The following is a 27145-nucleotide window of genomic DNA, read 5'->3' on the forward strand; positions in this document are numbered from 1 at the left end:
GGGGACAAACTGCAGCCTTGCCTCACTCCTTTCTGGATTGTTGCTTCTTTATCAAAGCCCTCGATTCTTAAAACTGCGGACTGATTTTTATACAGATTGTAGATAATTCTTCATTCTCGGTATCTGATTCCAATCACCTTCAGAATCTTAAATAGCTTGGTCCAATCAACATTATTGAATGCCTCTTCTAGATCTATGAATGCCATGTACGTGGACTTGTCTTTCTTGATTCGATCCTCTAAGATCATCGTAATCTATAATCTTCATTTCCGTATTGACAAATTGTACAATTAAAAATAGGAGAGGATTTCCACCAATCAATACTTATTTATTGCATATATTAAACTACAGGACCGGTTTCGACCTCATATACAAGGTCATCTTCAGCTGAACCATACATACATATTTATATAATGAAGCTTTGATTAAGATTGTGTTGTTAAAGGAATGCTATATGATGATGATGTACATTTAGTCACATACAAATGGGGCACGTCTTAGCGTGAACTGGCGGATATGTCATTCTGTACAATATTGCAACTGTATGTCTAAAATATTATGTTGAAGGTCTTAAAATTAGTGTATAAAATATGTCTTTACTTAAACTAACTTATATATATATATATATATATATGTACAAGATAAATACAATATATAAAAACACTTCATGCATATGAACATTCGTTCTTGCTTGTTGGTCAATACATCGACTAACTTCCGTATTTAAGCCTTATTTACAGTTGTACACTTCAGCTGCTATTCTTGGAGTTTGGCCGGGTATGGGGAACATTTTCAGCATAAACTGTAAAAACGGTGAGTAAAACGCATGATAATGATTTTGAGCACTGTATTCTGTCGTACATACACATGCGCGGTAACCGGCAACTGAACCATCACTGGCGGCCAAGGTCTAGCGAGAAAGTCCTTGCCAAGCATAAATAAAGACCCTGTCCTACCCAAGTAACAATATTCATCTACAGCCTTAAGATCTCATTTCCTCATCTAATATTTCCTGCATCACCTTCGACTGAACCTACTTATTTTCATCTTGTACTCCTTCCCCTAGGCTTGGTACATACCATTCAGCAAATTCTCCAGCTGCAGTCTCAGATAAAATAACTATCATCAGCAAATCTCAGGGTTTTGATTTCCTCTCCTCAGATTGTGATTCCCTTCCCAAATTTCTCTTTCATTTGCTTTACCTCTTGCTCTGAATAAACACTGAAAAGGAGGGGGGACAAACTGCAGCCTTGCCTCTCTCCTTTCTGGATTGCTGCCTCTTTTCAAAGCCCTCAATTCTTATCACTGCAGACTGATTTTTATACAGATTGTAGATCATTCTTCGTTCTCGGTACCTGATCCTGATCACCTTGAGAATCTCAAATAGCTTTGTGCAATCAACATTATCAACTGCTTTTTCAAGATCTACGAATGCCATGTATATGGGCTTGTCCTTCTTAATTCGATCCTCTAAGATCAGACGTAAAGTCAGGATTGCTTCATGTGTTCCAACATTTCTTCTGAAGCCAAATTGATCTTCTCCCAACTCAGTTTCAACTTGCCTTTCCATTCTTCTGCAAATAATACGTGTTAACATTTTGCAGGTGTTAGATACTAAACTAATGGTGCAGTAGTTTTCACACTTGTCAGCACTGGCTTTCTTGGGAACTAAGAAATTTTACATAAAGTATAAAGGAGAATGGGAAGAGGACAAGGAAGAAAATTAATGCATAAGATTAAAATTGCACTTCACTGTATATCTCTATAATATCGTACATTACTTTAAAAGTAAAGGTCATCACAATTCATAAATAACAGTTTTATCGTTAAAACAAAATATGCAGGTACAGGTTCAAAGTGAGATGTTTCATGGCACACCCCAGCCAAGTAACCACTGAGCTATCTCTTGGTGGAGAGGGTCAGCTTGGTGTTCCTGATAGTCGACGAGTCTTTGAGGAACGGCTGATGAAGCACTTTGTAGAGACGAGCCGCTTTCTGGGGGCCAAGCCCGGGGCACAGGGCCAAAGACTCCGGAGTGGCACGGACGAGCTTCTCCAGGGACCCAAAAGTGGACAGCAGAGTGGCCGCATCTGTGCGGTTTATGGAGCGTACGGATGTGAGAGCATTTGTGAGCTGAAATGGAATGGAAGAGACTTACTTTCATTGTATCAGAGGAAAGGAACAACTACGTTAACAACACAAAGATTGATTGATGTTTGTTGTTTAAAGGGGCTACCATCGAGGTCATCGGCCCCTAATGGTACGAAATGAGACGAAAGGAGATGACAAATTAAAATTCCAAAAACATTCACTGACCAGAATTCAAAGCGTGAGGACGAAGAATGAATGGGTGGATATGAATTTAAAACGATCAGTGGATCCGACCCACAGTGCCTCAAATGCACAGAAGCTCACACAAAACAATAGTATTATGGACCAAGGGACTGCTTCTACGCCACGATGCTGAATCGATTATGCTTGTTGTCGAAACAGGTCCAAAATCCAGGTCATGGGCCCCTCATAATGGTATTTATCGCTAGAAAAGTAGAACCATGGTATTTGTCATGTTGCAGTACTAATCAAGAGTAGCGTAGACTCGCGGTATTCCACTCATGATGGTACTACTCACAGGTAATGAAATTTGCACATGTATTATAGACCTACTGTGTTTCGCACATTGCAGCGCCACTGACAGGCAACGCAAACCTATGGTGTTCATCACCTAAGTGTACTAACCACAGGGACTCGTACTATCCCGTGGTGTACCTCATATAGTGGGTACTAATCATAGGCAAACCAGAACCATGGGTTCCGTCATCCCATGGTGTCGCTCATATAGTACTACTAATCACAGGCTACTGTAATAGTCGTCGCGCTCTCATTTACTAATAATCACAAACCTATTTGATACCTAACATAGTGGTACTATGTGCAAGGAAAAGCAACCCATGGTGTTCCCGACGTGGTTGTACTAATCACGAGTAGTTTCATGGTTCTAATTTGATCATCCCTTGGTCGCCTCTTACGACAGGCAGGGTGTATTCTTCGTCTGCGTCCCCCACCCACAGGGAGTAACAACACAAAGCAGGCTTTTGTCCAGTGAAATAGAATTTTAAAATGTACGGGTGGTTCACAGACTTTCCATAAATAACCGGTAAGAGAAATCCAGATCCTGCAGTAGTTCCACAGGTTGTATCAATTAAGTCCAGTATATATATATTAAGCCTGAGAGAAGTAGGAATAAGAAAGGAACACATACGACAACTATAGTGAAAAAAATATTAGGGATGCTCTTCGTATTATGTTAAGAACGACGGTGCAATCGGATTGATGGAGAAAATGATTCTCTTTGAGAAAATGACGTTACTTTATCACTTCCGGGCATGTGGTGCAAATTGACGAACTTGCTATATTTGCTATGCCGGAAAGTACAGCATACTGCCAACTACTGTATCTTATCAAGCCCAGCTACAAGGGGAAGCCACTGAAATCCTGAAGCACACCAAGAGCTTCAACCGCAAGGAGGAATCTGAACGAGTAAACAAAGCCTGGTTTCCAATCCTGAAAACCTTAAATCCTGGATGACACGATGGCCGCGGCAGACCAGAAAAAGCAACAGGTGATCAGTTGTCTGTGTCCGCCAAGGCAGGTCGACGTACATCAGGCTCCTTAATGCTTCAATCATTGGCCAAAGAACAGCCAATCAGCGACTGTCCTTCCAGCACGGTAGACCAATAGGCGAGCAGCGTACCATAGCCTGCACTATATAATGAGGTGGAATTACAATACCACTTCATTACACTGAGAGCTTTGCTGCTATCGAAGTCATTGATAATGATAAAGATGATGATTCTCATAGGGAACCTGAAATATTTGTTCCGAATGAGTAAATTTATAATACCAATATAGTTGGTCTGTTCGACATCTTTATCATCTGATGGCCAGGCAGGCAACTATTTTTGAAAATGAGACAAAGTCTCTCACAGTGCATTGGCACTGCCGGTGGCTCCAAGTAGCCTATGCAGTGGCCTCCACGGTGTGCACTAGCCATGCGCCTTGGTGGGTGTGCTATTTACCAACTGATGAGCTCAACTTAGTGCACTGGGGCGAAATGCTGGCAACCAGGAATGAGTTAGCTGGAAAATTTATAATGTCCAATAACGGACCAACTATACTGGTACCCTTGATAATTACGCGTTATAATTCTCATATTTTGGTCTCTTGAATTGTACATTAAAGTCAAAGAAATATTAATGTTCATTTAATTCCACCTATTCAATACATAAAGAGTGATTTTAATTCTTCTTCTTCTTTAGCGTTTGTCCCGCCTGGTGGCAGGGTCTGCTGTGTGGATTAGTTGTCTCCATTTAATTCGGTCACGGGCCGTGTCTGGATGTAGTCTTACAGCTTTCAGGTCGTCGTGCACTGTATCGATCCATCGCTGTCTTGGTCGTGCCTTGGGCTTCTTTCCAGCGACTTCCAATGTATACGCTGACTTTGACAGTGTATTGTCTTCTGCACCAACACATGTCCAAACCAGCACAGACAGTTTTCCTGCATTTTCTTCTGGATTGGTGCAACGCCAAAGCGTTTCCTAATACTGTCGTTTCAAACATGATACAGTCTAGCGATGCCAGCTGTCCACCTAAGCATCCTTGTCTCCATGATGCTTAGTCGACATTCTACCTCCTTCGTAGCAGGCCAACACTCAGTGCCGTAGAGAGCGACGGGCCGGATAACAGTCCGGTAGATCTTAGATTTCAGATGGTCCTTCATCCGATGTTCGCAGGTGATGCACGTTGTCATTCGCCACTTCAGCCAGGCTGCGTGTATCCTTGTGTTGACCTCATCAGTAAGTCTGCCATCGTCAGAGAGTGTGGAGCCAAGATAAAGATAAAGAGTGATTTTTAATTAAGAATTAAATCTTACAAAGTAAATTATAAGGGACATGTTTTGACGCAGCAATAATTGTGTTCTTGTAGAACTGCTAACATGCAACTTGTTACCACATTTTTAGACCAGGACATTCAAAAAAGTATATAAATTAGGACTGTTTGTAAGGTTTTATGAAGGTTTTATTATACGAATATCTTAACTACTGTTATCCCTCTCGCTCATTTTTCGAAGCATGTACCCACATTTAAAAAAAAACTACAATTAAGAGCAATCAGGATCCTGACTGATTATCTTTCAGGTTTGAGATTAAGGCTGAAGATGCCCTTAAAAAAAAAGGGGTGAAACAAGTTGTCCCTATAATTTACTTCACAAGATTTAATTCTTAATTAAAATCACTCTATGTATTGAATAGGTGGAATTAAATAAACATTAATATTTCTTTGAGTTCTTTGATCCTTGATAATGCCGAGTGCAGTCTTTGGTGAAACGTCAGGACCATCACATGATCCCTGATCACACTGACATGATTTGTAACGCCGGCCGTGAAAGCCTCAACTGCTATATCTAACATTATTATTTCTTCACTCCAGCAGGGAAAAAGAAGTCACTCTGCATAAACTTGGTCATCTGCTTCAATCAACCTTCCTTTGGTCTTTCCACAAGCCCCAGGGGCTCTGAACTTTGGAGCGTGGGTTGGTGACCACGGGGCCCTCAGCTGAGTCCCGGCATTGCTTCCACTTACTTGTGACAGGCTCCTCACTTTCATCTATCCTATCCGACCTCCCTTGGTCAACTCTTGTTCTTTTCCGACCCCGATGCTATTAGGTTTGCGAGGGCTAGGGAGTCTTTCATTTTCACGCCCTTCGTGGCCCTTGTCTTTCTTTGACCGATATCTTCATTTTTCGAAGTGTCGGATCCCTTCCTTTTTTCCCCTCTAATTAGTGTTATATAGAGGATGGTTGCCTAGTTGTACTTCCTCTTAAAACATTAATCACCACCACCACCACTCTTTCCACAAGTCTTCCACCAGCTACGTCTCTTTGAAACGACAGGTCAGCATCGGAAGAGAGAACAATAGGATAGGAGGCAGGGACAAACAAATTCCCATTCTTCCAGCTCCTGATGAGCGTGTTTCTGCTCTGCTTTGCAGCTTCATCAAGAGGGGCCAGTTTTGATGGCGGAAGTGCAAGACAAGAAAAAAACAGCAGGATAAAGACAAGAGAAAGGAGGTTATAAAGATGAATACAGGTGGCAAAAGACGAGGAAACCAACAGACCAACCTTGTTAAGCCTGGATACTGACGTACCTTCTGATAAGGGCTGTTCTCGGTCCTTTCCATAATGAGGTCAGGAGGTTTGTGTTCAAATATCTTGTAGGTCTCAATGATGCGGCCTGCCTCCTCTGGGCTCCATGCCAACATCAGTGTCAGGTTGGCCAGGATACAGATCCTCGTCAGGTACTTGAGGGTGTGGTGAGGGTCTTGGCTGTCAACCTGCAACAGAACTATAGTACATACAACGTACTGAATTCCTAACTGCTTGGTTTCACAGAGCTAACTACTACTATAACTTGGAGCTTTCAAAACTGAGGTTTCAATGGCTCTTTTTAAAGTTAATTACTTTTTTTTTTTTCCAGTAAAGAAAAGATCTTTGGACTACAGCTGAATGGTACCACGGTGTAACCGCCTGCTGGACTATGCCTTGCAGGAGGAGACATGCAAATGTGTAATTACAGTTGAAAGGAAGTCATAGGGATGATACTAAAAATTGGTTGAGATTATAGAAATCATTTTAATACATTCAAGCATTAATTTAAAGATTTCTCCAACTAAAGGAGCATGCTTATTTCCCGTACTTGTGCATAGTGTCGTCACAGAATATGAGATTCTGCAAGTTTGTGAAATAAATGGAATTTTAACAGCAAAGTAAATTTGTGTCCTTGTTCCAAGATGGTGTAGCTATTTTTGTGCACACCACCGACAGAAGTGAGCTCCATGTACCAGTTCTCATGCCATTCTTAAGCCTCTGGCAGTACCAGGAATTGAATCAAAACCTCTGAAGATGGCAGCGAACAGTGCAAACCGTTATGCTACGGAAGTTGACATAATAATAAAGAAAGGATCTCTAAACTACAAAGAGCATACAGACTCTCTTGGAACCGATATAATCAAAAAATCCATATCCCGAAATGCAAAATTAAGGCATTACAACACTGTAATCAAGTAGTCTGAAGAACTATATGCATCTAAAACACTGGTTACTTAGGGCAGATCATTGATTAAAGATGTAGAAAAGCAAGAAAGAAAAATCTTAAGGAAAATTTTTGGACCAGTCCATACAGGGGGAATCTGGATAACGAAATCTCATGACCTGTACCATCACGCGGAGGAAATCTCAGATACATTTAGGAAAAGACGCTTAAAGTTCTACGGACATATTCTCAGAATGAGTAATCAGAGATTGACCAAGAGAATTCTAAACCTTGCCCTATCAATGAAAGGAAAAACTAATTGCCTGCTCGAAGTTGGAAAAGATCTCCAGGAAATAGGCAATCACAGATGAGATTGTGTTAGACAGATCTAAGTTCAGAAAATTAGTCGGCAATCGCCGCTTTACACACAATCCAAGCACTACTATCAACAAAACCTGGTCAGAAGATGAAGAGATTTTGGGAGAAGAAAAAGGCAATGGCATCAGCTAAGTAAGTTCAATCGTGGTCCTTAGTTGGGTATAACGAAAAAAGAACAACAACAATTAATATAGGAGTTTTGAACCTCAAAGATAAACTCTTTATCCTTTGAGATTTGCGCAAGACGAGTGAAATTTGGGCGTGGACTCTTTTCGCAAATGTCGTCATTATAGTTTGTCTCCGTGAAACAGTGCAGCGCCATAGTAGTCGTGATTGCAGTAGCTGTTAGCCTGTTAACACGTTCGCTGCTATTGTTACCATGTTGATCTTAAGCATGAGTGCGTCATGAGGCACATGTGACTCGTACTACGGAAGTAGTTCTGCGGGCTGCCAGTGAATGGTGAAAGTATATTACTTCAAAATAATGAGATTGGCAGCTGCAAGTCATGTCAAGTTCTCGCATTCCTCAGCAGGGGAATCCACCAGCGTTCAGTTTAGCGGCAATAATCGTTGAAGTCCACGAATCACCTGAGCCTCGGGTAGCACAGAACAGAGCGTTAACATCCCTTTCTACATGTTGGTAAATGTTGATTTACATGAGCATAAATGCATTTTTAGACAATAAATTAACACATGTATTTGTTTTATAATAAAAGCACTGCATAAAAAACTTACAATAATAATATTTTTAAAATAATATTGTTTTCTATTTGAACCCAATTGTCTTTTTTTTACTGATCTTGAAATTCCCTAAACTATTTACACTCATGATCTCACTAATTTTGTTATTATACAATGGCAGTTTTTATTTTTAACACAGTAAGTTCAAGATCAGCATTTATGAACTTTATTAAAACATCCAATGCACATGAATGGTTTGTTTGGGCATTCCTCACTGTATGTTGTCACCTGCCTTGTTTTCTTGTCAGCGTCTTTCGATGTGCCACATTCTCGCTGAGCTTTATTATAGCAAACCACGCACTGTCTTCAAACTTTTCTGGCGGGTCCTTCCATCTTTGAGATAGTGTGCATTGATTAGGGTGGAATTTAAATGTTTACCTTGACTATCACGCGATGTCGTGCGCGAGCAGTGTCTGGATTAGCGTAAAATTGCACGCAAGCACTTAATTCCTCATAACGTCGCAAACCCGTATGGGACTCCACATGTCCACAGCAACCAAGTGGTAAGTCCTGCTATCATATGATTATGAACGAGCAGTAGAACACTAAAATAGTTCAGTTTTGCAGTTAATGTTTACCTGACTGATAACACTGTTAGTGCCCTGAGGAGAATAAATTGAAATTTTATCATATTCTTTTTACGAAGTATTCCCCACCCAACTACTCATTCCTGCCACCCGACTGACAAAAATTTATGGGGAGAACATTGCAGAGGATGTGCAATTACTGGGCAAATATCAAAACCCACCCCAAACGCAATAGTTGAATATCATGGTCTTTGGTCAGCCTATACGAAACAAGAAGAAATTTAGTATTTATTGTCATTTTGGTGAAAGCGCACAAATAATTTAAATATCACATGAGGAGAAAGAGGCTAACAGGCGGCCTTGGAAAATACATACATCAGGAGGAAAACAACTAATGTCACTTGTAAGGAAATCTTGTAACGACTATCATCATAAATACTGCTCCCATGTTAAGATGAGGGTGGGTTGCTGGTTATTATCATTATTATTATTATTATTATTATTATTATTGATATTATCATCCACTAGCACAATTCCCTACAAATGGTGAAAAGCTTCCTAGCATACAATCTTTCAAGCAACACAGTATTTACCTGCACCAAGAGAACCCTGAGGTCGTAGCGTGGCCCCAGAAGCTTGAGCCGCTCATGGATGTAGTCAGGGTTCAGGCTGTGGTATCGCAGGCTGAGGAAGAGAGCACAGGTTGTCTTGCCCATCACGTAGTCCGGCACGATGTCTTCCTCAAACTCCCACGGGACATTACAGATAGACTTGAGCACAGGGTTCCCCCTCTATCACAAACAACACACAGACTGCATTAAACACAGTTTTCAGCATCATCATTTCACTAATATTGAAAAGGACATGGTTATATTACACCTGTTAGATAAAGGTAAACAAATGAATGCCCTTGAGAAATTAAAAATTTACAAGTTACAAAAATTTGATAGTGACAATAGCCTTAATGAACACATGGCAGAGGATAATCAGTTATTTAAATTGGTGATCCAATATTCTAGAATGAGGGAAAGCACATAACGGGGGGAACATGACAGTAACAGCCCGTAGGCGGTACTCTCCACCCCTCCACCGCACCTCGCACTCCAACTCCGCAATCTGTTGTTGAGCAACTTCAGTTGTCTTTATATCCCTCTGACAGTCGCATGTCAGCTTTGCACATCCACTTGCTCTACAATATTGGTAAGTTTTCATAATTTTTACTCGCTGTACTCTCATTTTGTTTACAATGTACTCACGCACTTATAATCTCTATTTTCTCTCTCCTTCTTACAGACTATGTAAGGTTCATATCAACCTGGCAGCATAATCATCTTTTACCTGAGGGGATCGGCTTGACAACTTGGTTTACACCATTTTATATTATTTTTAATATGACCCAATTTAATTTTGATACGGGAGTATTGGATTAACAAGGACACATTGACGTCATATCGCAACAGTGCTCAACATTCTATCTACATGGACATTCCCTACTGCTGTGTGTTTATATAAAGGATGACATGATGGAATTTACTTACATGACACTATTCATCAATTTTTAATATGTCATATAGAACATGTCACAGTTTAAGTTTTCTTAGCTGGGGCCCCCCTGTTTTATTAGGTCTTATAGTAATAAACAAATTTTAACTTAATTAGCTGAAGAAGAGAATGAACGTATTCTCGAGACATGTTCTATGTACCGAGTGGTCCACCAGCCCCTTGCGATCCACTTTTATGCATCCCTTCACATTTACTACAATTCTGAAAGACATTGGTCCCTCTCCCGGATGTGCGCTCCTAACCGCACAGCCGACTCGCCCGGTGACGATGATCCATCTCTTCGTTGTCCAGTTCCTTCTCTTTGGTGTTTGTCTTTAGGTGTTTCAGTTCTTTCAGATTCCTTAATTTTTATTGGGTTCTGGATGACTGTTGGATGTGTGCTCGTCTTCTCTTCTTGTTGAAGTTTGAGAGACTCCGCTAGCACAGTCCAGTTGTTTCCTGTTGCTTTCAAAATGGTCCGCTTGTTGGAGCTGTGCTCCTAGGACTAGTGCCATTTTTGTCATGAGAACGTTACCCATCTCGTCGATCTTTTCCTACAAATCCTCTTTTATTTCTTCGTTGGTTTCCCTTTCCTGCGGCGAGGTGAGTAATAGTTTACATTTCTCACATAGCTAAAGGAGTTTGCAGTTTTTCCATTTTAAAATCTCCTGTTGTCAGTCCGGCACAGTCATCGTGGTGCCATCTGTTGCATGCGGCGTCACATTGAATCGATATTTGATCGCCTCTTGACTTCTCAGTCACAGGCACAGCAGAATGAAGCTTTATTATTCCTTGGTGTGCCTGTCATGTTTCATTGGCGTCCTTTTGTTTTCCAAGATGTCTTCCTCTTATGTCTGGAGACTCTACTCCTCCTCCTCCTCCTCCTCCTCCTCCTCATCATCATCATCATCATCATCATCATCATCAATGTCCCAGTCCAGTCGCCTGGGTGTGGTTAACAAGCCTCCTCCACTCCTTTCTATCCTTCCACTTTTCCTGCTCCATTACTTCCGCCATATCCAATCCAGCTTCTCTAATGTCCTTCCAAATCTCATCCATCCACCTTCTCTGTCTCCCAACCTCTCTTTCCAATTCCCTTCTTGCTACCCGTTCCTTTCCCATTCTTTTTACATGTCCAAACCGTCTAAGTCTTGCTTTCTGTATCTTCTGTACTAATGGTTCCATATTTAGCTCCTCTCTGATTTTAATATTTTGAAGTCTCTCTCTTCTTGACTTTTTAACCGATGTTCTTAAAAATTTCTTTTCTGCTGCTTGGATCTTACTATCCTGTCTCTTATTAGCTACCAGCGTTTCTAGTCCGTATCTTACAACTGAGTAGCCCATTTGCAAAACCAGTTATGTGCATAAAATTACGAAAATGAGATAATGGTATCCCATGTTGCTTTATGATAATGGCTTTTAATTTAGCTATAATAGGTTTAAATTTGACATCAAAAATGGAAAAGGGTTGCAAAACTTGCTAAATGCATGGCATGTACGGATGCCAAGCCTGCTAAATTCGCATGCCAAGGCTTACGTTTACAAAACCTGCTATATGTATATTAACTAACATGGCTCTCCTTTGAGTAGATTTGCAAAACCTGTTATTTTTCTTTTCATTAGAACAGTATTGCACTCCTCTCTGTTAAAGAAAATAATGATAAAACGCTTATTAATATAGTAGATAGTTAAGTGAGCTGTACTGCATAGAGTAGAGATTCAGCTGTGAAATTCTGCTTGCAACTTTTCCTTGTTCACCTATTTCTCTGCGTTCATTGTTGTGGGTGCAGCCTACAAGCTGAAGGAATTGTAACACGTCTAGGAGAAGATGCCCCTGCTTGGGATTGGAAAGCTCATTCAGATGACATTCTTGAAAACCATGGACAATGGCATTTTCAATTTCTGTAAGCAAAGAGATTAACAGTCACAAGAAACTAAAGCAACAAATCTCTCCTAGTTCAAGGAGAACCCTTCTACAATTCCGACACTAGTGAAGCAAAAAGTTTGTGCGGGAAAGGGAAGAATTTTAAGATTGCTCACATCCCTGATATCCCAAGGGGTGCTGTTGTGAAATTGGCTAAGATCAAGGATATTAAGACTTCTTGTTTTTCCCTTCGAAAAAGCATTAGGCAGTAATCCAGATTTGGAATTCTACGTCGATGTCTTTGCAGAACAGGACCCTGATACTCAAAGTTTCGTTGAAGATGCAGATGGTGATCATGGTGATGACACTTTGGACTTTGAACTAATGGAAGCTGATGAAACAGACATAGCCTAAACCCCTTATTTGGTTGTACTTTGATAGTATATTAACACACACAGAACTATTCTAAACTGTGTATGTCCTTTACGTTGTAATATACTCCATTATACTCAATATATTCTTCCATTACGCATGTATGCATTATATATTGTAACGTACTCAATAAATAATTCCATGCATCAAAAGTGTATGATTAAACTCCACCATCACAACAATTGTAGCTGGTTTTGCAAACTAAGGTACCACGAATATGGCTGCCAATGGAGTTGCAAAACCTGATATATGCAAATGAAATATATTAATAACTTGTTTTCTACTCATCAGATATTTCAGAACTTTAGTACACTTATTACAATCATGTTTATCTATAGTTTATAAAAACAATCAGCCCTCTACCACATTTCTCTTTCGTTTTATTAGTTTTTCCTGATTTCTCACAAATTGCTTATCATGCACATAGCTGGTTTTGCAAATGGACTAAGTCTTGCTTTCTGTATCTTCTGTACTAATGGTTCCATATTTAGCTCTTCTCTGATTTTAATATTTTGAACTCTCTCTCTTCTTGACTTTTTAACCAATGTTTTTAAAAATTTCATTTCTGCTGCTTGGGTTTTACTATCCTGTCTCTTATTAACTACCAGCGTTTCTAGTGGTATGAAATACTGTTTATATTATAATGTTCATTTTGTTCTCTTGGGTACTTTGTCATTCCATAAAAGCCTTCTGACTTGATGATAAAATGTTGTACCTTTACTTAGTCTGTTATTAATTTCAGGGTTGATTTCATTACTTCCATCAATAATGCTACCCAGATATATAAACTGTTCTACATTCTCTAACCGTTCTCCATCTATATTCACTTGGCTTCTCTTTTTCTTCCTCCACAGTGCAGGAATACAATTTTCTTTTTACTATTTACCATTCCAAACTCCTTTAGATTTTCATTCCAAATGTCCAGTCTCATTTATACTTCCTTTCCTCCCTTTTCCCAAATCACCACATCATCTGCAAATACACAGCATTCACTTCATCACTACTGATAATCTGTTTTACACTTTTTATGATTTCATCTATCAATATAATAAACAATAATGGTGACAGTGCACTTCCTTGCTTGAGACCTTAGTCTGTATAAAATGTTTCAGTCACCACTCCCCTCTCGTACACTGCTTTTACTCTCATGATACAGCATTTTTATCTTGTTAATTAATTATTATGGTACATTTCTTTTCAGTAGACATTCCCATATATGTTTTCTCTTAACTATAATAATAATAATAATAATAATAATAATAATAATAATTGTTACGGAGTTATCCGTGGTAGTTAGAGGTGAAAGAAGGTGCGGGCGGGAATAGGTCTCAACTTACGAAATTAAAGTTAATTTAAAACATTTTTTTTTTTCTATGGGCTTTACGTCGCACCGACACAGATAGGTCTTATGGCGACGATGGGATAGGAAAGGCCTAGAAGTTGGAAGGAAGCGGCCGTGGCCTTAATTAAGGTACAGCCCCAGCATTTGCCTGGTGTGAAAATGGGAAACCACGGAAAACCATTTTCAGGGCTGCCGATAGTGGGATTCGAACCTACTATCTCCTGGATGCAAGCTCACAGAATTTAAAACATTAACAAAGGTTATATTTTCTTTTGAAAATCAACAACTGACAACAAATAACAAAGATGTAACAGGTACCAAGTAGCAAGTTAACAATTTAAGAATTTACAGAGCCCCAAGATTAATTTATGAGCTCTCAGCTCACCACCACAATAGTTACAGGGCAGAAAACCCCTAAGTACAAGGAGCACTTGCTCCTAATTACAATGTTAAGATGAAAAGAGCAGACCCGCTCTCAATTTTACCAGCCTGTCAAAGGCTAAAACAACCTTTATTCCTAACTGCCCTTAAGGCACACATACCGTGAAACAGGGATATCTTGTACCCAACCCACAGGGCCTTCACATGAAGAAAACAAACACTGGGTTAATTAAATGGCCCAAAAAAACAAATTGACTGGAGGCGTAGCTTGCACTCCTACATGAAACTTCTTAAAACCTAGGTGGCACTCGGCCAGTTATACAGGGGCTAATCCCATACTAGGGAGGTGACTAGTTGGCAAATAAGTTTAAGACTTTAAGAAGGAAGAGAAAAAAGGTTACGAAGACATAGTCACCTCAAATTCAAAATGAAGGGGAGTTCGAGAGGGTTAAGCACTCTCTATCCCAACTTGCGGCTAATTTACATGAATGAAGTAAGGTTTACATTAAAAAGGATTCGAACCTTCCCCCGTGGGTTAAAACTGATGAGCTAGCAAGACATAAAGATGTTAACAGGCCATTACCTTGTAGATGAACCGCGGCTTGGAGAAAGAGGCGCTTCCCACCCCGTGCTATATATGTTCACACACTGCGAAAGATGTTACTGAAGTGGCCCCAAGACCAAAAAATCAGCAGTTTTTATACCCTCGTGGAAAATTCGAGACCTTTCAAGAATGAAAAAGACACACCCCTTCAACTTTATTGGTAGACAAGGAATTACACATGGAAACCAGAGGAAGAAAGCAATGATTGGAGGAAAATTAATTACAGAAATTACCGATTGGTTAAATTCAAAACTGGCGGAAAGAGAAGGGTTATACTGCCAACCCAAAAAATGACTGAAAGAAATTTAACAAAGAACAAACTTATGAATACCAAATTTCTTCAAAAAAAAGTTCCTTCACTTCGCATTAGGGTGCACAATCATAGTTCTTAAGTAGTGCCATCTAGAAGAGAATGTTCACACTTCTTACTACAGAGCAAACAAAAACAAATCGAAACAGACATAGTTCAGAACACTTCAAAATTTACAGTAGAGACATCTTCCGAGAAATTTTTGATTTCATACAGATTGTTGAAGTTCAGGCTTCCTCCTGTAGAGGGATTTCAACTGGCGCAATATTTGAATTCGCAGCATGGAGGTGTACCGCCCGGTACAATAATAATAATAATAATAATAATAATAATAATAATAATAATAATAATAATACTCGTATGGCCTCAGCTACCATGTGCAGACATTTCAAGTTGACGCCATCTGGCTGTCTGCTAGTCAATTTCAACGTTCTGTTTTACTCTAGGCCCACTAGATGGCAGGCCGAGTAAACCGAAACTCTTAACTGTATCATAAGCTTTTTCCAAATCCAAAAATATGAAGATGACTTTCTTGTTCTTTTCCAGATGTTTTTCCATTATAGTTTGTACTGTAAATATCAAGTCTATTGTTGATCTATTCGGTCTAAAGCCATATTGTTCCTCCTCTAACTGTGTTTCTATTATATCCCTCAGTCTATGATTTTCTCCATTATTTTTAGCCCTGTGATAATACAGTTATACCTCCATAATTTCCACATTTCTTCCTATTTCCTTTTTTGAACAATGGTACAATGCTTCCTTTTTTCCAATCTTCAGGTATCCTTTCATCCTTCCATAGGGCTTGGTATAGCCACTATAGTCCAATGCTTCCTGCTGCCTTAATCATATCAGCATTGAATTAATCTTTTCAACTTACTTACCTCTGGTAATTGCTTTCACTGCCCTTTCAGGTTCCAACCATGTTATCAGGTTCTCTTCTTTTTCTCCATCTATTATTTCCATTTTCTTATCTCCTTCTTCCTCCGAGCAGTCATCCTCATTATAAAGTTTTTCAAAAGTACTTTGCCATCATCTTCTGAAGACCCTTTCCGTCATGTACTATGGATCCATCTTCTCTCTCTAATGCCTCGATATTTTCTTGATTTATTCTTTTTGATTTTATTACTCTGTATAATAGTTTCTGATTTCCGCAACTATCTTGCTCAATTTTGTTGGTAAACTCTCCCCAACATTTCTCTTTATCTACCTTGATACTTCTCTTTACTTGTAGTTTCAATCGTTTGCATCCCACGTGTAACCTTTCTATATTATTCTCATCCCTCTGATACGATTTTTGCTTTTCCTTATCCATGTCTTTCTTCACCTTGTTCCTTTCTTTTATTTTGTCTGTCCACCACCGTGTCTCCTTTCCCTTAACCTTTGCTTTTGTTTACCCGCATACCTCAGTTGCTGCTTCCACAAATGTCTGTCTTAAATTTTCCCACTCTTCTTCCCCACTTCGTATTTCCGGGTTAGGCAACTTCCTTTTTATCCAATCTTGGAATGCCATTCTTTTATCCTCCTCCTCCAATTCCCAAATCCTGATCTTTGGTTTCTTCTTCAATACAATTTTAGGGACTTTTACTTGTTTTAATTCCGCAATTAACAATCTATGATCACCTTCCATACTTTCACTGGGGATTATCTTCGTATTCATGACACATCTTCCCCATTCTCGGTCTGTTATTACAATCGATGAGTGTTCTGTACTGTCCATCCCATCTATATCGGCTGATGTTATGGCTATTCCTCTTCATAAACCGTGTGTTCTTTATTATCAGGTTATTTCTGATAAAAAAGTCCAACAGTTTCTCTCCATCTTCATTTCTATCACCATACCCATGTGAGCCCAAAACATTCTCATAAAAATAATAGCGATCCCATTCTATCAGTTCCCACATGAGCATTCATATCTCCCATTATCTTCTTTTACTTCCACGCTACATCCTGTCTGTGGAGCATTCACCTGTACTGTCTTCAGGAGTTCCTTGTTTACATGTATGTGAATTATTATAATTCCTTCATTTACATACTCAAATTCAGCTATTGGTTCAACATTCTGATTCTCTATAAATCCCACTCCATTTCTTTTCTCTTTACTGTTACCCAACCAGTATAGGGTGTACCCCTTTCTTAGTTTCTTCATTCCTTTCCCTTTCCATTTTACTTCACATAATCCCAGGATGTCGAGTTTTCGTCTCTCCATTAGGTCAATAAATTAATTTTCATTCCCATTCATTGTTAAAATATTTATTGTCCTGATCTAACACTTGCATGAACATCAGCATTACCATCATACTGTGCAACTGTAGCCAGAGACTTGTCAATTCCATTTTTAAACTTCCATCCGAGGCTTGTATTATAGTTGAAAGCAAATACAACTTTAATCATCTGCTGACCTGCTAAGCCTAACGCATCTGAGGATTTTCTTTCTTTCCCTACGTTGACATTTTTAGTATGACCAAAGCTACATTCACTTTGTCATGTAACACTGTACTTCTCAATATAATTTAATAGATTATGAAGAAATTTAAAAGAGAAAAACTAGTATAAAGGTTGTAAACCATAGTATTAAATCTATTAGATTCTAAGTGAAAAATCCTGTTCCAAATAATTGTCTTTAGTATTATACTAAATCTTAATTAAAATTAGTTAGTACTGTAATGTAATATTAGATATATTATCCATAACTTGTTCCCCTATTAATGTAACTTGCGTGTCACTGAATTAATTTTTACATTGTGTTTTTCTAAATCTGTATTTTTATCGTCTAAGTAACAACTGTCATGAACATTGTAATTGGGACTAAGGTAAGGGTGTATTCTGCCCGAAGGCAGGTCCAAACCTCCGAAGAGGTGTGCCGGAGCAGGAGTTTACGTACGGTAGGGTGCCCAGTTCCTTACCGCTCCTCCATTCCCTTACCCCCCCACCAACAGCGCGTGGCAACCCATCCAAATCTTGACCACGCCCAAACCTGTTATGTTAAACAAACAGTATCATTTTAGAGTTCTAATCAGGTAACCTGCCATCAATGATATTCCCTGGAGAGTTCTTTCACATGCATCTCCACATGTTTAGTAATACTTGCCTGCTTGGGGCTGACGAGAACAGCATTCATCTTGGCACCGCTGCTCCGTACAGCTTTCGAAGCGGCCGAGTTTTCTTTGGCTGCTGCAGCCGGAGCCTCATAGAACTCTGATTTCTTCAGGTCATTGAAAGCATCTGGAAAGAATAGAAATGACTGCCATAAATCAGAAGAGAATGTTTTGTAACCAACTGACAGGGCATAAACCTAGTGCAACCAGTCCAGTTTATAAGACACAACTTTGCAAAGAAACATGTATGAATTATACCTTAAAATCCTTGTAGAAGAGAGATGTGTTCATTACCAATGCCAGGGACCTGCTGCACCCGCCCAAAAAGGTACATTTCTTTTATAACCTAATGAAAGATCTCATGTGTCATTGACCATTAGCCGGCCAGCTACGAGCACAGCTATTGGCCAACATGACATCATTCCTAGAATTCCTAACTCGCTGCTTACGTTACCAACCCACGCAAAATATAAAACACGGCAAAAGACTCTGGTAGTAGTAGTAGTAGTAGTAGTAGTAGTAGTAGTAGTAGTAGTAGTAGTAGTAGGAGCAGCAGCAGCAGCAGCAGCAGCAGCAGCAGCAGCTGTAACCTCCCACAGCAAGAAAAAATGTAATTTAGTAGCTGTAACCTACACTATGTGATCAAAAGTATCCGGACACCTGGCTGAACATGACGTACAAGTTTGTGGTGCCCTCCATCGGTAATGCTGGAATTCAATATGGTGTTGGCCCACCCTTAGCCTTGACGACAGCTTCCACTCTCACAGGCATACGTTCAATCAGGTGCTGGAAGGTTGCTTGGGGAATGGCAACCCATTCTTTATGGAGCGCTGCACTGAGGAGAGGTAGCGATGTCGGTCGGTGAGGCCTGGCATGAAGTCGGCGTTCCAAAACATAGGATTTATAGGATTCAGGTCGGGACTCTGTGCAGGCCAGTCCATGAAAGGGATGTTATTGTCGTGTAACCACTCCGCCACAGGCTGTGCATTATGAACAGGTGCTCGATCATGTTCAAAGATGCAATCGCCATACCCGAAGTGCTCTTCAACAGTGGGAAGCAATAAGGTGCTTAAAACATCAATGTAGGCCTGTGCTGTGATAGTGCCACGCAAAACAACAAGAGGTGCAAGCTCCCTCCTTAAAAAGCACGACCACACCATAACACCACTGACTCCGAATTTTACTGTTTGCACTACACACGCTGGCAGATGACGTTCACCCGGCATTCGCCATACCCACACCCTGCCATCAGATCACCACACTGTGTACCGTGATTCGTCACTCTACACAACGTTTTTCCGCTATTCAACCGTCCAATGTTTACGCTCCTTACATCAAGCAAGGCATCGTTTGAATTGACCTGCGTGATGTGTGGCTTATGGGCAGCCGCTCGACCATGATATCCAAGTCTTCTCACCTCCTGCCGAACTGTCATAGTACATGGAGTGGATCCTGATGCAGTTTGGAATTCCTCTGTAATGGTCTGGATAGATGCCTGCCTATTACACTTGACGACCCTCTTCAACTGCCGGCGGTCTCTGTCAGTCAACAGACGAGGTTGGCCTGAACGCTTTCGTGCTGTACGTGTCCCTTCACGTTTCCACTTCACAATCACATCAGAAACAGTGGACCTAAGGATGTTTAGGAGTGTGGAAATCTTGCATACAGACTTCTGACACAAGCGACACCCAATCACCTGACCACGTTTGAAGTCCGTGAGTTCCGCGGAGCACCCCATTCTGCACTCTCACGATGTCTAATGACTACTGAGCTCGCTGCTATGGAGTACCGGGCAGCAAGTGGCAGCACAATGCACCTAAGATGAAAAATGTATGTTTTTGGGGGTGTCCGGATACTTTTGATCACATAGTGTATATTTCCAAATCCAGGCCAAGCTCTGTCATGAGAACAGTGGCCCCCTTCGGGTGCCACACTCCCTTCGAGAGGCTCTTAACTACCGCCGTGGCGCATAATGCCTGCACGGCAAGATAAAAGTGAATTTAGTGGTTTTCGAAATTTTGTTACATTTCGTTGAACAATTCTTTAACAGTTGGTAACAGTTCGTAGATCGCATTGTAACGACACTCCTATCGGCAATCTCGTGAACTAAAGATAAAAGAGTATCACCTGCCGCTGAGCCTCCGTGTACAGCGAACAGAGTGAGTACACTAGGCTTCTGCCCTTTTGCTGTAATAATAATTGCAGTCTGGTTATGATAAACAGATAGTTTTTAATTCACACAAGAAAAAACTAAAATATCTGTCTATATAAGTGACAAAAATTTTTGATTGATGGTACAAATATGTTCAGCTAGGACCAGAGATTGTGTGCAGCCAAGCCAGATTTTTGCTGTGCAAGAGATCTGTTAACATTGGAATAAACTTCTGTGCTGGTGTTTACAAGTAAAAAAAAGAAAGAGAAAATATAATTGGATTATTTCCGACCAATTTTTTGTTTTGCAAGTATTTTAACATTGCGTTGACATGGTGAGGTCTTCTGTCGATGATGGGATAGGTAAAAGCCAAGATGGGACCATGACTTGATTAAGGTTGTCACGTTCACGCAGTGAAATTTGTGTGTGTCACTCGTGTACTAATTTGTAACAGTTTCATAAATAATGGGTTTTACATGTAGCCAACTGCGCACAATCAAAGGGATGACAAACGACAACTGATTTGGAAGCAGGCTGGGAACAGTGAGGTATCCATGAATGGTACAAGAAAGAATAAGTGTGATTTTTAACAAAATTTGTGTATGCTTTCTACCTAGAACACAACCAAAACCGAACTCAGCATCTTAAAAATTTCAAAACTAAGGTACAACAATTTTAACAGAAATGACACCATTGCGATGGATGAACTTAGAGAAAAAAGGCGTAGTTACAACAAGATTTTATGTACAGAGTCGTAGACCACTGATAAAAGGTTTTTACAATAACAAAAGATCTAAGACTTTCCAAGTCTTAGCCTACAAAAAAGGGAAGCACAGTTTCAGAAGAATTAAGTGAGGAAGTCTGCAACAGGGAAGGTTGGAGAAGCAAGGGGCGGAATCACAACACCGGGAATCGTTCGTAAATAACTAGACAAAGTGCCACACTTTTCAAAAGTTCACTTGCCGAATGGTTCGTTTAAATGAAGTCCAGGCCCACTTTTCGTAACTCAAGCCTCAACTGGAGATACATTTTCTTAGTTTTTTAAACTGGTCAAGGGAAGTACTGAAGTTAAATACTTGTACATAATATGAGCTGCGCATTTTCGTAAAAGAAAAGGAACATAGTGTAGAACTATGCAGGCATAATAAAGTCCGTGGGGCAAAATGACAAAATCATAACACACTGCTGCTCACACTGTTGAAGAAGTAGCAAAATTTTCCAGTGATGAAACTGGGAGCTGGTAAGACGACCCTCCAACCTCACTCAGTGTCAGCATTGGGCTGAAGACTGAGCGGTCGGGGTGAAGAATTTATAGGGCGAAGGAAGGTTCTTGAAGCACAATAAACTTTGAGAAACAACACACACAATGACGTGGTGAGTGACGTAAGCCACGGGCAATAGCAAATAGCAGTTCAGCATGTTGAGTAGGTGTGGAGCAACAACCGGTTGTACAAAGTCAAATAGGGAAGTGCTCGCTACAAGGTACAGCCTCAGTATTTGCCTAGAGTGAAAATGGGAAACCACAGAAAACCATCCTGAGGACTGCTGACGGTGGGATTTTAAGCCACTATCTCGCAAATGCAAATTCACAACTTCATGTCCCAAACCGCGGAGCCAACTTGCTTGGTCCAAATTTTTCTGGTATTAACTTACAGGCTGCAATGGTTAATTCTCCTCCAGAAAAAGTGAAATGTGTGTTTTCTGGTTTCAGTGGGAGAACACTATTTCTTCTCGGTGTTAATAGATTATAGGAAATGGACCCTGAAATTAATAAATGCAGTGCTACTGCAGAGCAAGTGTTTCCTCAACAAAGAAAATAGAAACATAGGACAATAAACACTTACAGGCGAGAATTTATTCAAAACCTACTTTGGTATTTTTACAGGTTTCAGTATTGATCACCATAAGTAATTATTGTGGTTTTCTAAAGTAGTGCATCTACCAGGATATAAAATTCATTATGATAATTGTTCTGCCTTTTTTTCTTTTCATGTGCTTGCCACCAATTCTTCCCCCATCTAGACAAGTCTATATTGTCTAACACCATAGTTAGGCTAACTGGTTCAAGTCCCGTTGGAAAAAAAAAAAATTCCCCCATCCAAATGTTGGCCAGTGGGGTAGGAGAGGTGGTGGTATACAGGGTGAACTTAAATAAAACTGACAAATTGCAAGGACTGATTCCTGACTGGAAATAGAGGAAAAAATGTCATATGAACATGTGTCCGGAAATGGACGGTGTGCGTGCAACGGCAACAAATAGTCCCGGAACACAGTACATAGCTGAATCCCTTCCACGTTACAGCAGATGTTCAAAGTGGCCTCTATGGGCCGCAATGCACGCGTTCAGACGTCGTATCATGGAATGCCTCACTCTTTCGCACGTTCCGGCCTCTCGCCGAATAGCGTCAGACGCTTCGCGAACACGCTGTTGAAGGGTCTGCACATCAGGAACTGGTTCAGCATACACAATGCTTTTCAGATGTCCCCAGAGGTAAAAATCCAGGGGGTTTAAGTCCAGTGATCTAGGAGGCAATGCAACAGGGCTTCCGCGTCCTATCCAGCGTCTGAGGAAGATGTTGAGGTGTTGGCGAACTGTAATGCGGAAGTGGGGTGGTGCTCCATCATGCAGAAACGACATAACCTGTCTTATTGCCAAAGGCACACTCTCAAGCAATCAAGGCAGAGTATTCTGCAGCAAGTCCAGGTACGTTCCTCCGTTGAAGCGTTGTGGAATAATAACTGGTCCAAGTATGTGGTTGCCAAGAATCCCTCCCCAAACATTGATTCTGAACCGATTCTGGTGAGATGCTTCAACCATTCCCCGGGAATTTTCTGTAGCCCACAGATGAAGATTATGCACATTGACGATGCCATTTCCGGTAAAGGTTGCTTCATCGGTACAGAGGACTGACGACAGAAATCCCATAACTGTGATGGCCTGGTGCAAAAACCATCAACAAAATCCTTCCCGTAGAGGGAAATCTGCTGCTGATAATCCTTGCACTCGTCGCAGGTGATAGGGACAATAGCAGTTGTCATGCAGGATACACATAATCGTAATCTGGCTTACACCATGTTACAAGTGATGAAAATCATTTTTCGTCCGTATTGAAAGTTTCATAAACCGTATATAGGATAATATCTTTTGTTTATTTCCACCTATTCAATACATTACAAGAAGTTGGCATTTACTTTAAAACATTATTCAGATGAGACATGTTTCGTCTCTCACTGTGAGGCATCTTCAGTCATTATCAAAAACCTTATTATTTTACCAGGCATCTGGTTGAAGATATTCAAAAATGTGTTTGATGATTATAAGAGAGGTAAGATTTACGTTAGTTATAAACATGTTCATGAAGTAACTAAAAATCTAATATATTGATAAAAACATATGTAGTTCTTTGTTGAATAGGATTTGTTTGATTGTACTATAGTAAAAGAAGGTGGCTTGAAGCCGTAGTCATTAATAGATGTCTAATACATAGTGGAAGGCATAAAATATCAGTTCTATGAGAATATACATTACATTCAAATGATACTAAAAACTAGTGGATTCAAAGGTAGTACATATAAAATGTTCAATGAAATAACTATAGATCTAATAAAATGATAAACACATACCGGTATGTAGTTCTTTGTTAATTAGGACGTCGTAAGATTGTACGGCTTAAGGCCGTAGTCATTAATAGATGTCTAATACATTTTTTTTTTTTGCTAGGGGCTTTACGTCGCACCGACACAGATAGGTCTTATGGCGACGATGGGATAGGAAAGGCCTAGGAGTTGGAAGGAAGTGGCCGTGGCCTTAAGTAAGGTACAGCCCCAGCATTTGCCTGGTGTGAAAATGGGAAACCACGGAAAACCATCTTCAGGGCTGCCGATAGTGGGATTCGAACCTACTATCTCCCGGATGCAAGCTCACAGCCGCGCGCCTCTACGCGCACGGCCAACTCGCCCGGTGTCTAATACATAGTGGAAGGCATATGAAATCTGAATAATGTTTTAAAGTAAATGCCAACTTCTTGTAATGTATTGAATAGGTGGAAATAAACAAAAGATATTATCCTATATACGGTTTACACCATGTTGGCGGGCCACTTGCCTGGAGCTTGTACTAGGGTTCGTCTCAATGTCCTGTAGAACCTGCTCCTCCAGATCTGGTATATGCACAGTTCGGTGTCTCCCTGCACATTCCGCTGTCTGAAAGGACCCATGATCACACAAATGCCTAAAAATGGCTTTAAACGTTGTATGATGTGGTTAGTATCTGTGAGGGTACTTGTTTTGGTATAGCCGTGCTGCCTCTCGACCGTTTCCATTGGCTTGGCCATACACAAACACCATCTCGGCTTGTTCCCGACATGAATACCGGACAATTCTGCTTCCGACAGTACGCTGCTTCAATCACACTATCTGCAACAGAAGAAACACACTGCAAGTAATCACAGAAAATTTCATTCATCAGTGCCATCTACCGTCACAACGATCCATTTCCGGACACATGTTCATAGGACATTTTTTCCTCCATTTCCAGACAGGAATAAGTCCCTGCAGATTGTCGGTTTTATTAAAGTTCACCCTGTATAATTTCTAATCACTATACAGATGGTGTGCCAAAACCCTGGATTTTAATTTCAGATCTCTCTGGAGTGTTCGTACCGACTGAGGGCACATGATGCTGCTGATGGTGATTCGTTCATTGGATGGGGACATTATGCCTTAAGTGGACCCCTTGGTGTTATTCAAAAGGATTAGTGTATGTGCCAACACCGAGTTTCAACCTCTCCCTACCTCATTATCTTTATCATCCCACAAAAAGATGCACAAGTCGCCCATGGGCGTCCAGCAGAAAGACCTGGACCACCAAAGCCGAACATGTCCTCAGACACTCCCGGCACTAAAAGCCATAGGCTACAATAAATAAATAAATAAAACCCTAAAGCAAAATACTACTCCCTTAGCATACACTAGTAGAGAGCGCTATGCATGTCTATGTTCTCTTCTTCCTAGTACCTTGCCCACCGGGCGAGTTGGCCGTGCGTGTAGAGGCGCGCGGTTGTGAGCTTGCATCCGGGAGATAGTAGGTTCGAATCCCACTATCGGCAGCCCTGAAAATGGTTTTCCGTGGTTTTCCATTTTCACACCAGACAAATGCTGGGGCTGTACCTTAATTAAGGCCACGGCCGCTTCCTTCCAACTCCTAGGCCTTTCCTGTCCCATCGTCGCCATAAGACCTATCTGTGTCGGTGCGACGTAAAGCCCCTAGCAAAAAAAAAAAAGTACCTTGCCTTACCCCTCACACATGTACATACTGTTAACTTCACTGAGGTATGTATGTAGGTTGCATCAGAACTATACCGACAAAAAAAAATCAGGGATGCGCTTTGTGTTATGTTAAGAACGATGGTGCAATCGGATTAGCGGAGAAAAGTTTTCTTTTCGCGAAAATGAAGGTAATTTATTATTCCAGGGCGTGCTATTCAAACTGACCAAGTTGCTGTATTTGTTATTTATTTAATAAATCACAGATTACAAAAACTTGGTAACAAGTCGCTTATTAATAATAAATAGGCTACGCGATTTGTTTTTATTTAGTTTGATCCAAGGGACAGAAAAGTTGCCTTACAACCGGAAAATATAACAGCGAAGGGTGCCAGGGTTCAAACAATAAATCTTCAAACTGGGCATATCCCACATCAGAACAGTTCCACCTGAACAATACCGGAGATTAAGCAGAGCTGTGTCTGGATATTTTTTTTTTTTTTTAAAAGACAAGCTTCTGGCTTTATCAGGCAGTTGATATTGTCTTGTTCTCTGACCTCATGACAACTTTGAGGTTATCTCACTTTGTTTACTAACCTGCAAACCTCGAGACTGATGCAGTTTGAAGTTGAGTTTCAACTCGATGTTTCTTGGGTGGAATTTCTTCCTGTTCACCGCCACTCCTATCTGTCATTTCGGAAGGAATTAGATTAAAATAATAGTAGAGAAAATTAAACTCTCATAGAAATGGCCTATAACACTTATCACGCACGTCAGTCTGCAGGTACAGAACAGGAGAACTAGAGGTGGGGACGGAGCGAGTAATACCGATGAGTAATCCGGTTGTAGCGGTGGAGCGCGCCACCGATCCCCTCCGCTTACAACTGCGAGTACTCGCGGAGGACCTGAGTACAGTGTAGCGCACAACACACGTACGAAAGTACCTGTATTCAATCTGTGTTGTTTCGAATGTACGTATATATTTCCTACGCTTGTTATGTTTTGTAGATAATGTAAAGTCTGTTAGATTATATTTGTGGTGTTAGTGTGATATTTAAACATATTCGTAGATAGTAGTTATATTTTTAGAACATTTAAAGGAATTTAAAGAAATATTTACAGAAAGTTGTTCCACAATGGCCACGAAAACCGTCGGATGCCTGGCAGTTTTTTGACATCACTGACAATAGGAAACACGCAAAATGCAAATTTTGTGGCCGCACATACGCGACGGGTGGTGGCACATCAAATATAATATAATATAATATAATATAATATAATATAATATAATATAATATAATATAATATAATATAATATAATATAATATAATATAATATAATATAATATAATACCTGTATTTATAGAAGCATTCTACTGATAGCTGTTTGGCATTGGGACGTGTAGTAGTATGTTGTCAGATATGTT

At 40.3% G+C, this 27145-nt stretch overlaps 1 protein-coding gene and 1 pseudogene across 1 annotated transcript; both read right to left on the bottom strand.

The window, feature by feature from the left end:
* Positions 1 to 1742: 1742 nt before the first annotated feature.
* Ercc1 (DNA excision repair protein Ercc1) lies at positions 1743 to 26514 on the bottom strand. Its single transcript, XM_067155083.2, has 5 exons — positions 26317 to 26514; positions 18296 to 18429; positions 9326 to 9523; positions 6203 to 6388; positions 1743 to 2133 (listed from the first exon to the last, which is right to left on the bottom strand). Exons 1-5 carry the CDS (start codon positions 26411 to 26413, stop codon positions 1900 to 1902), a joined length of 849 nt encoding a protein of 282 aa, XP_067011184.2. The 5' UTR covers positions 26414 to 26514; the 3' UTR covers positions 1743 to 1899.
* LOC136882212 (uncharacterized) lies at positions 4313 to 4887 on the bottom strand (annotated as a pseudogene).
* Positions 26515 to 27145: the final 631 nt, after the last annotated feature.

This window comes from Anabrus simplex, chromosome 10 (genome assembly GCF_040414725.1).
Source record: "Anabrus simplex isolate iqAnaSimp1 chromosome 10, ASM4041472v1, whole genome shotgun sequence".
NCBI classification, from domain to species: domain Eukaryota; kingdom Metazoa; phylum Arthropoda; class Insecta; order Orthoptera; family Tettigoniidae; genus Anabrus; species Anabrus simplex.

What these genes read in the sequence shown, in the direction of transcription:
- Ercc1 (XM_067155083.2), bottom strand. Translation starts at nt 26,413, where the DNA reads ATGACAGATAGGAGTGGCGGTGAACAGGAAGAAATTCCACCCAAGAAA. An exon ending in ATCAGTCTCGAGGTTTGCAG is followed by an intron (nt 18,430 to 26,316) that starts GTTAGTAAACAA and finishes TATTCTTTCCAG; the next exon opens with ATGCTTTCAATGACCTGAAG. An exon ending in TTCTCGTCAGCCCCAAGCAG is followed by an intron (nt 9,524 to 18,295) that starts GCAAGTATTACT and finishes TGTTTGTGATAG; the next exon opens with AGGGGGAACCCTGTGCTCAA.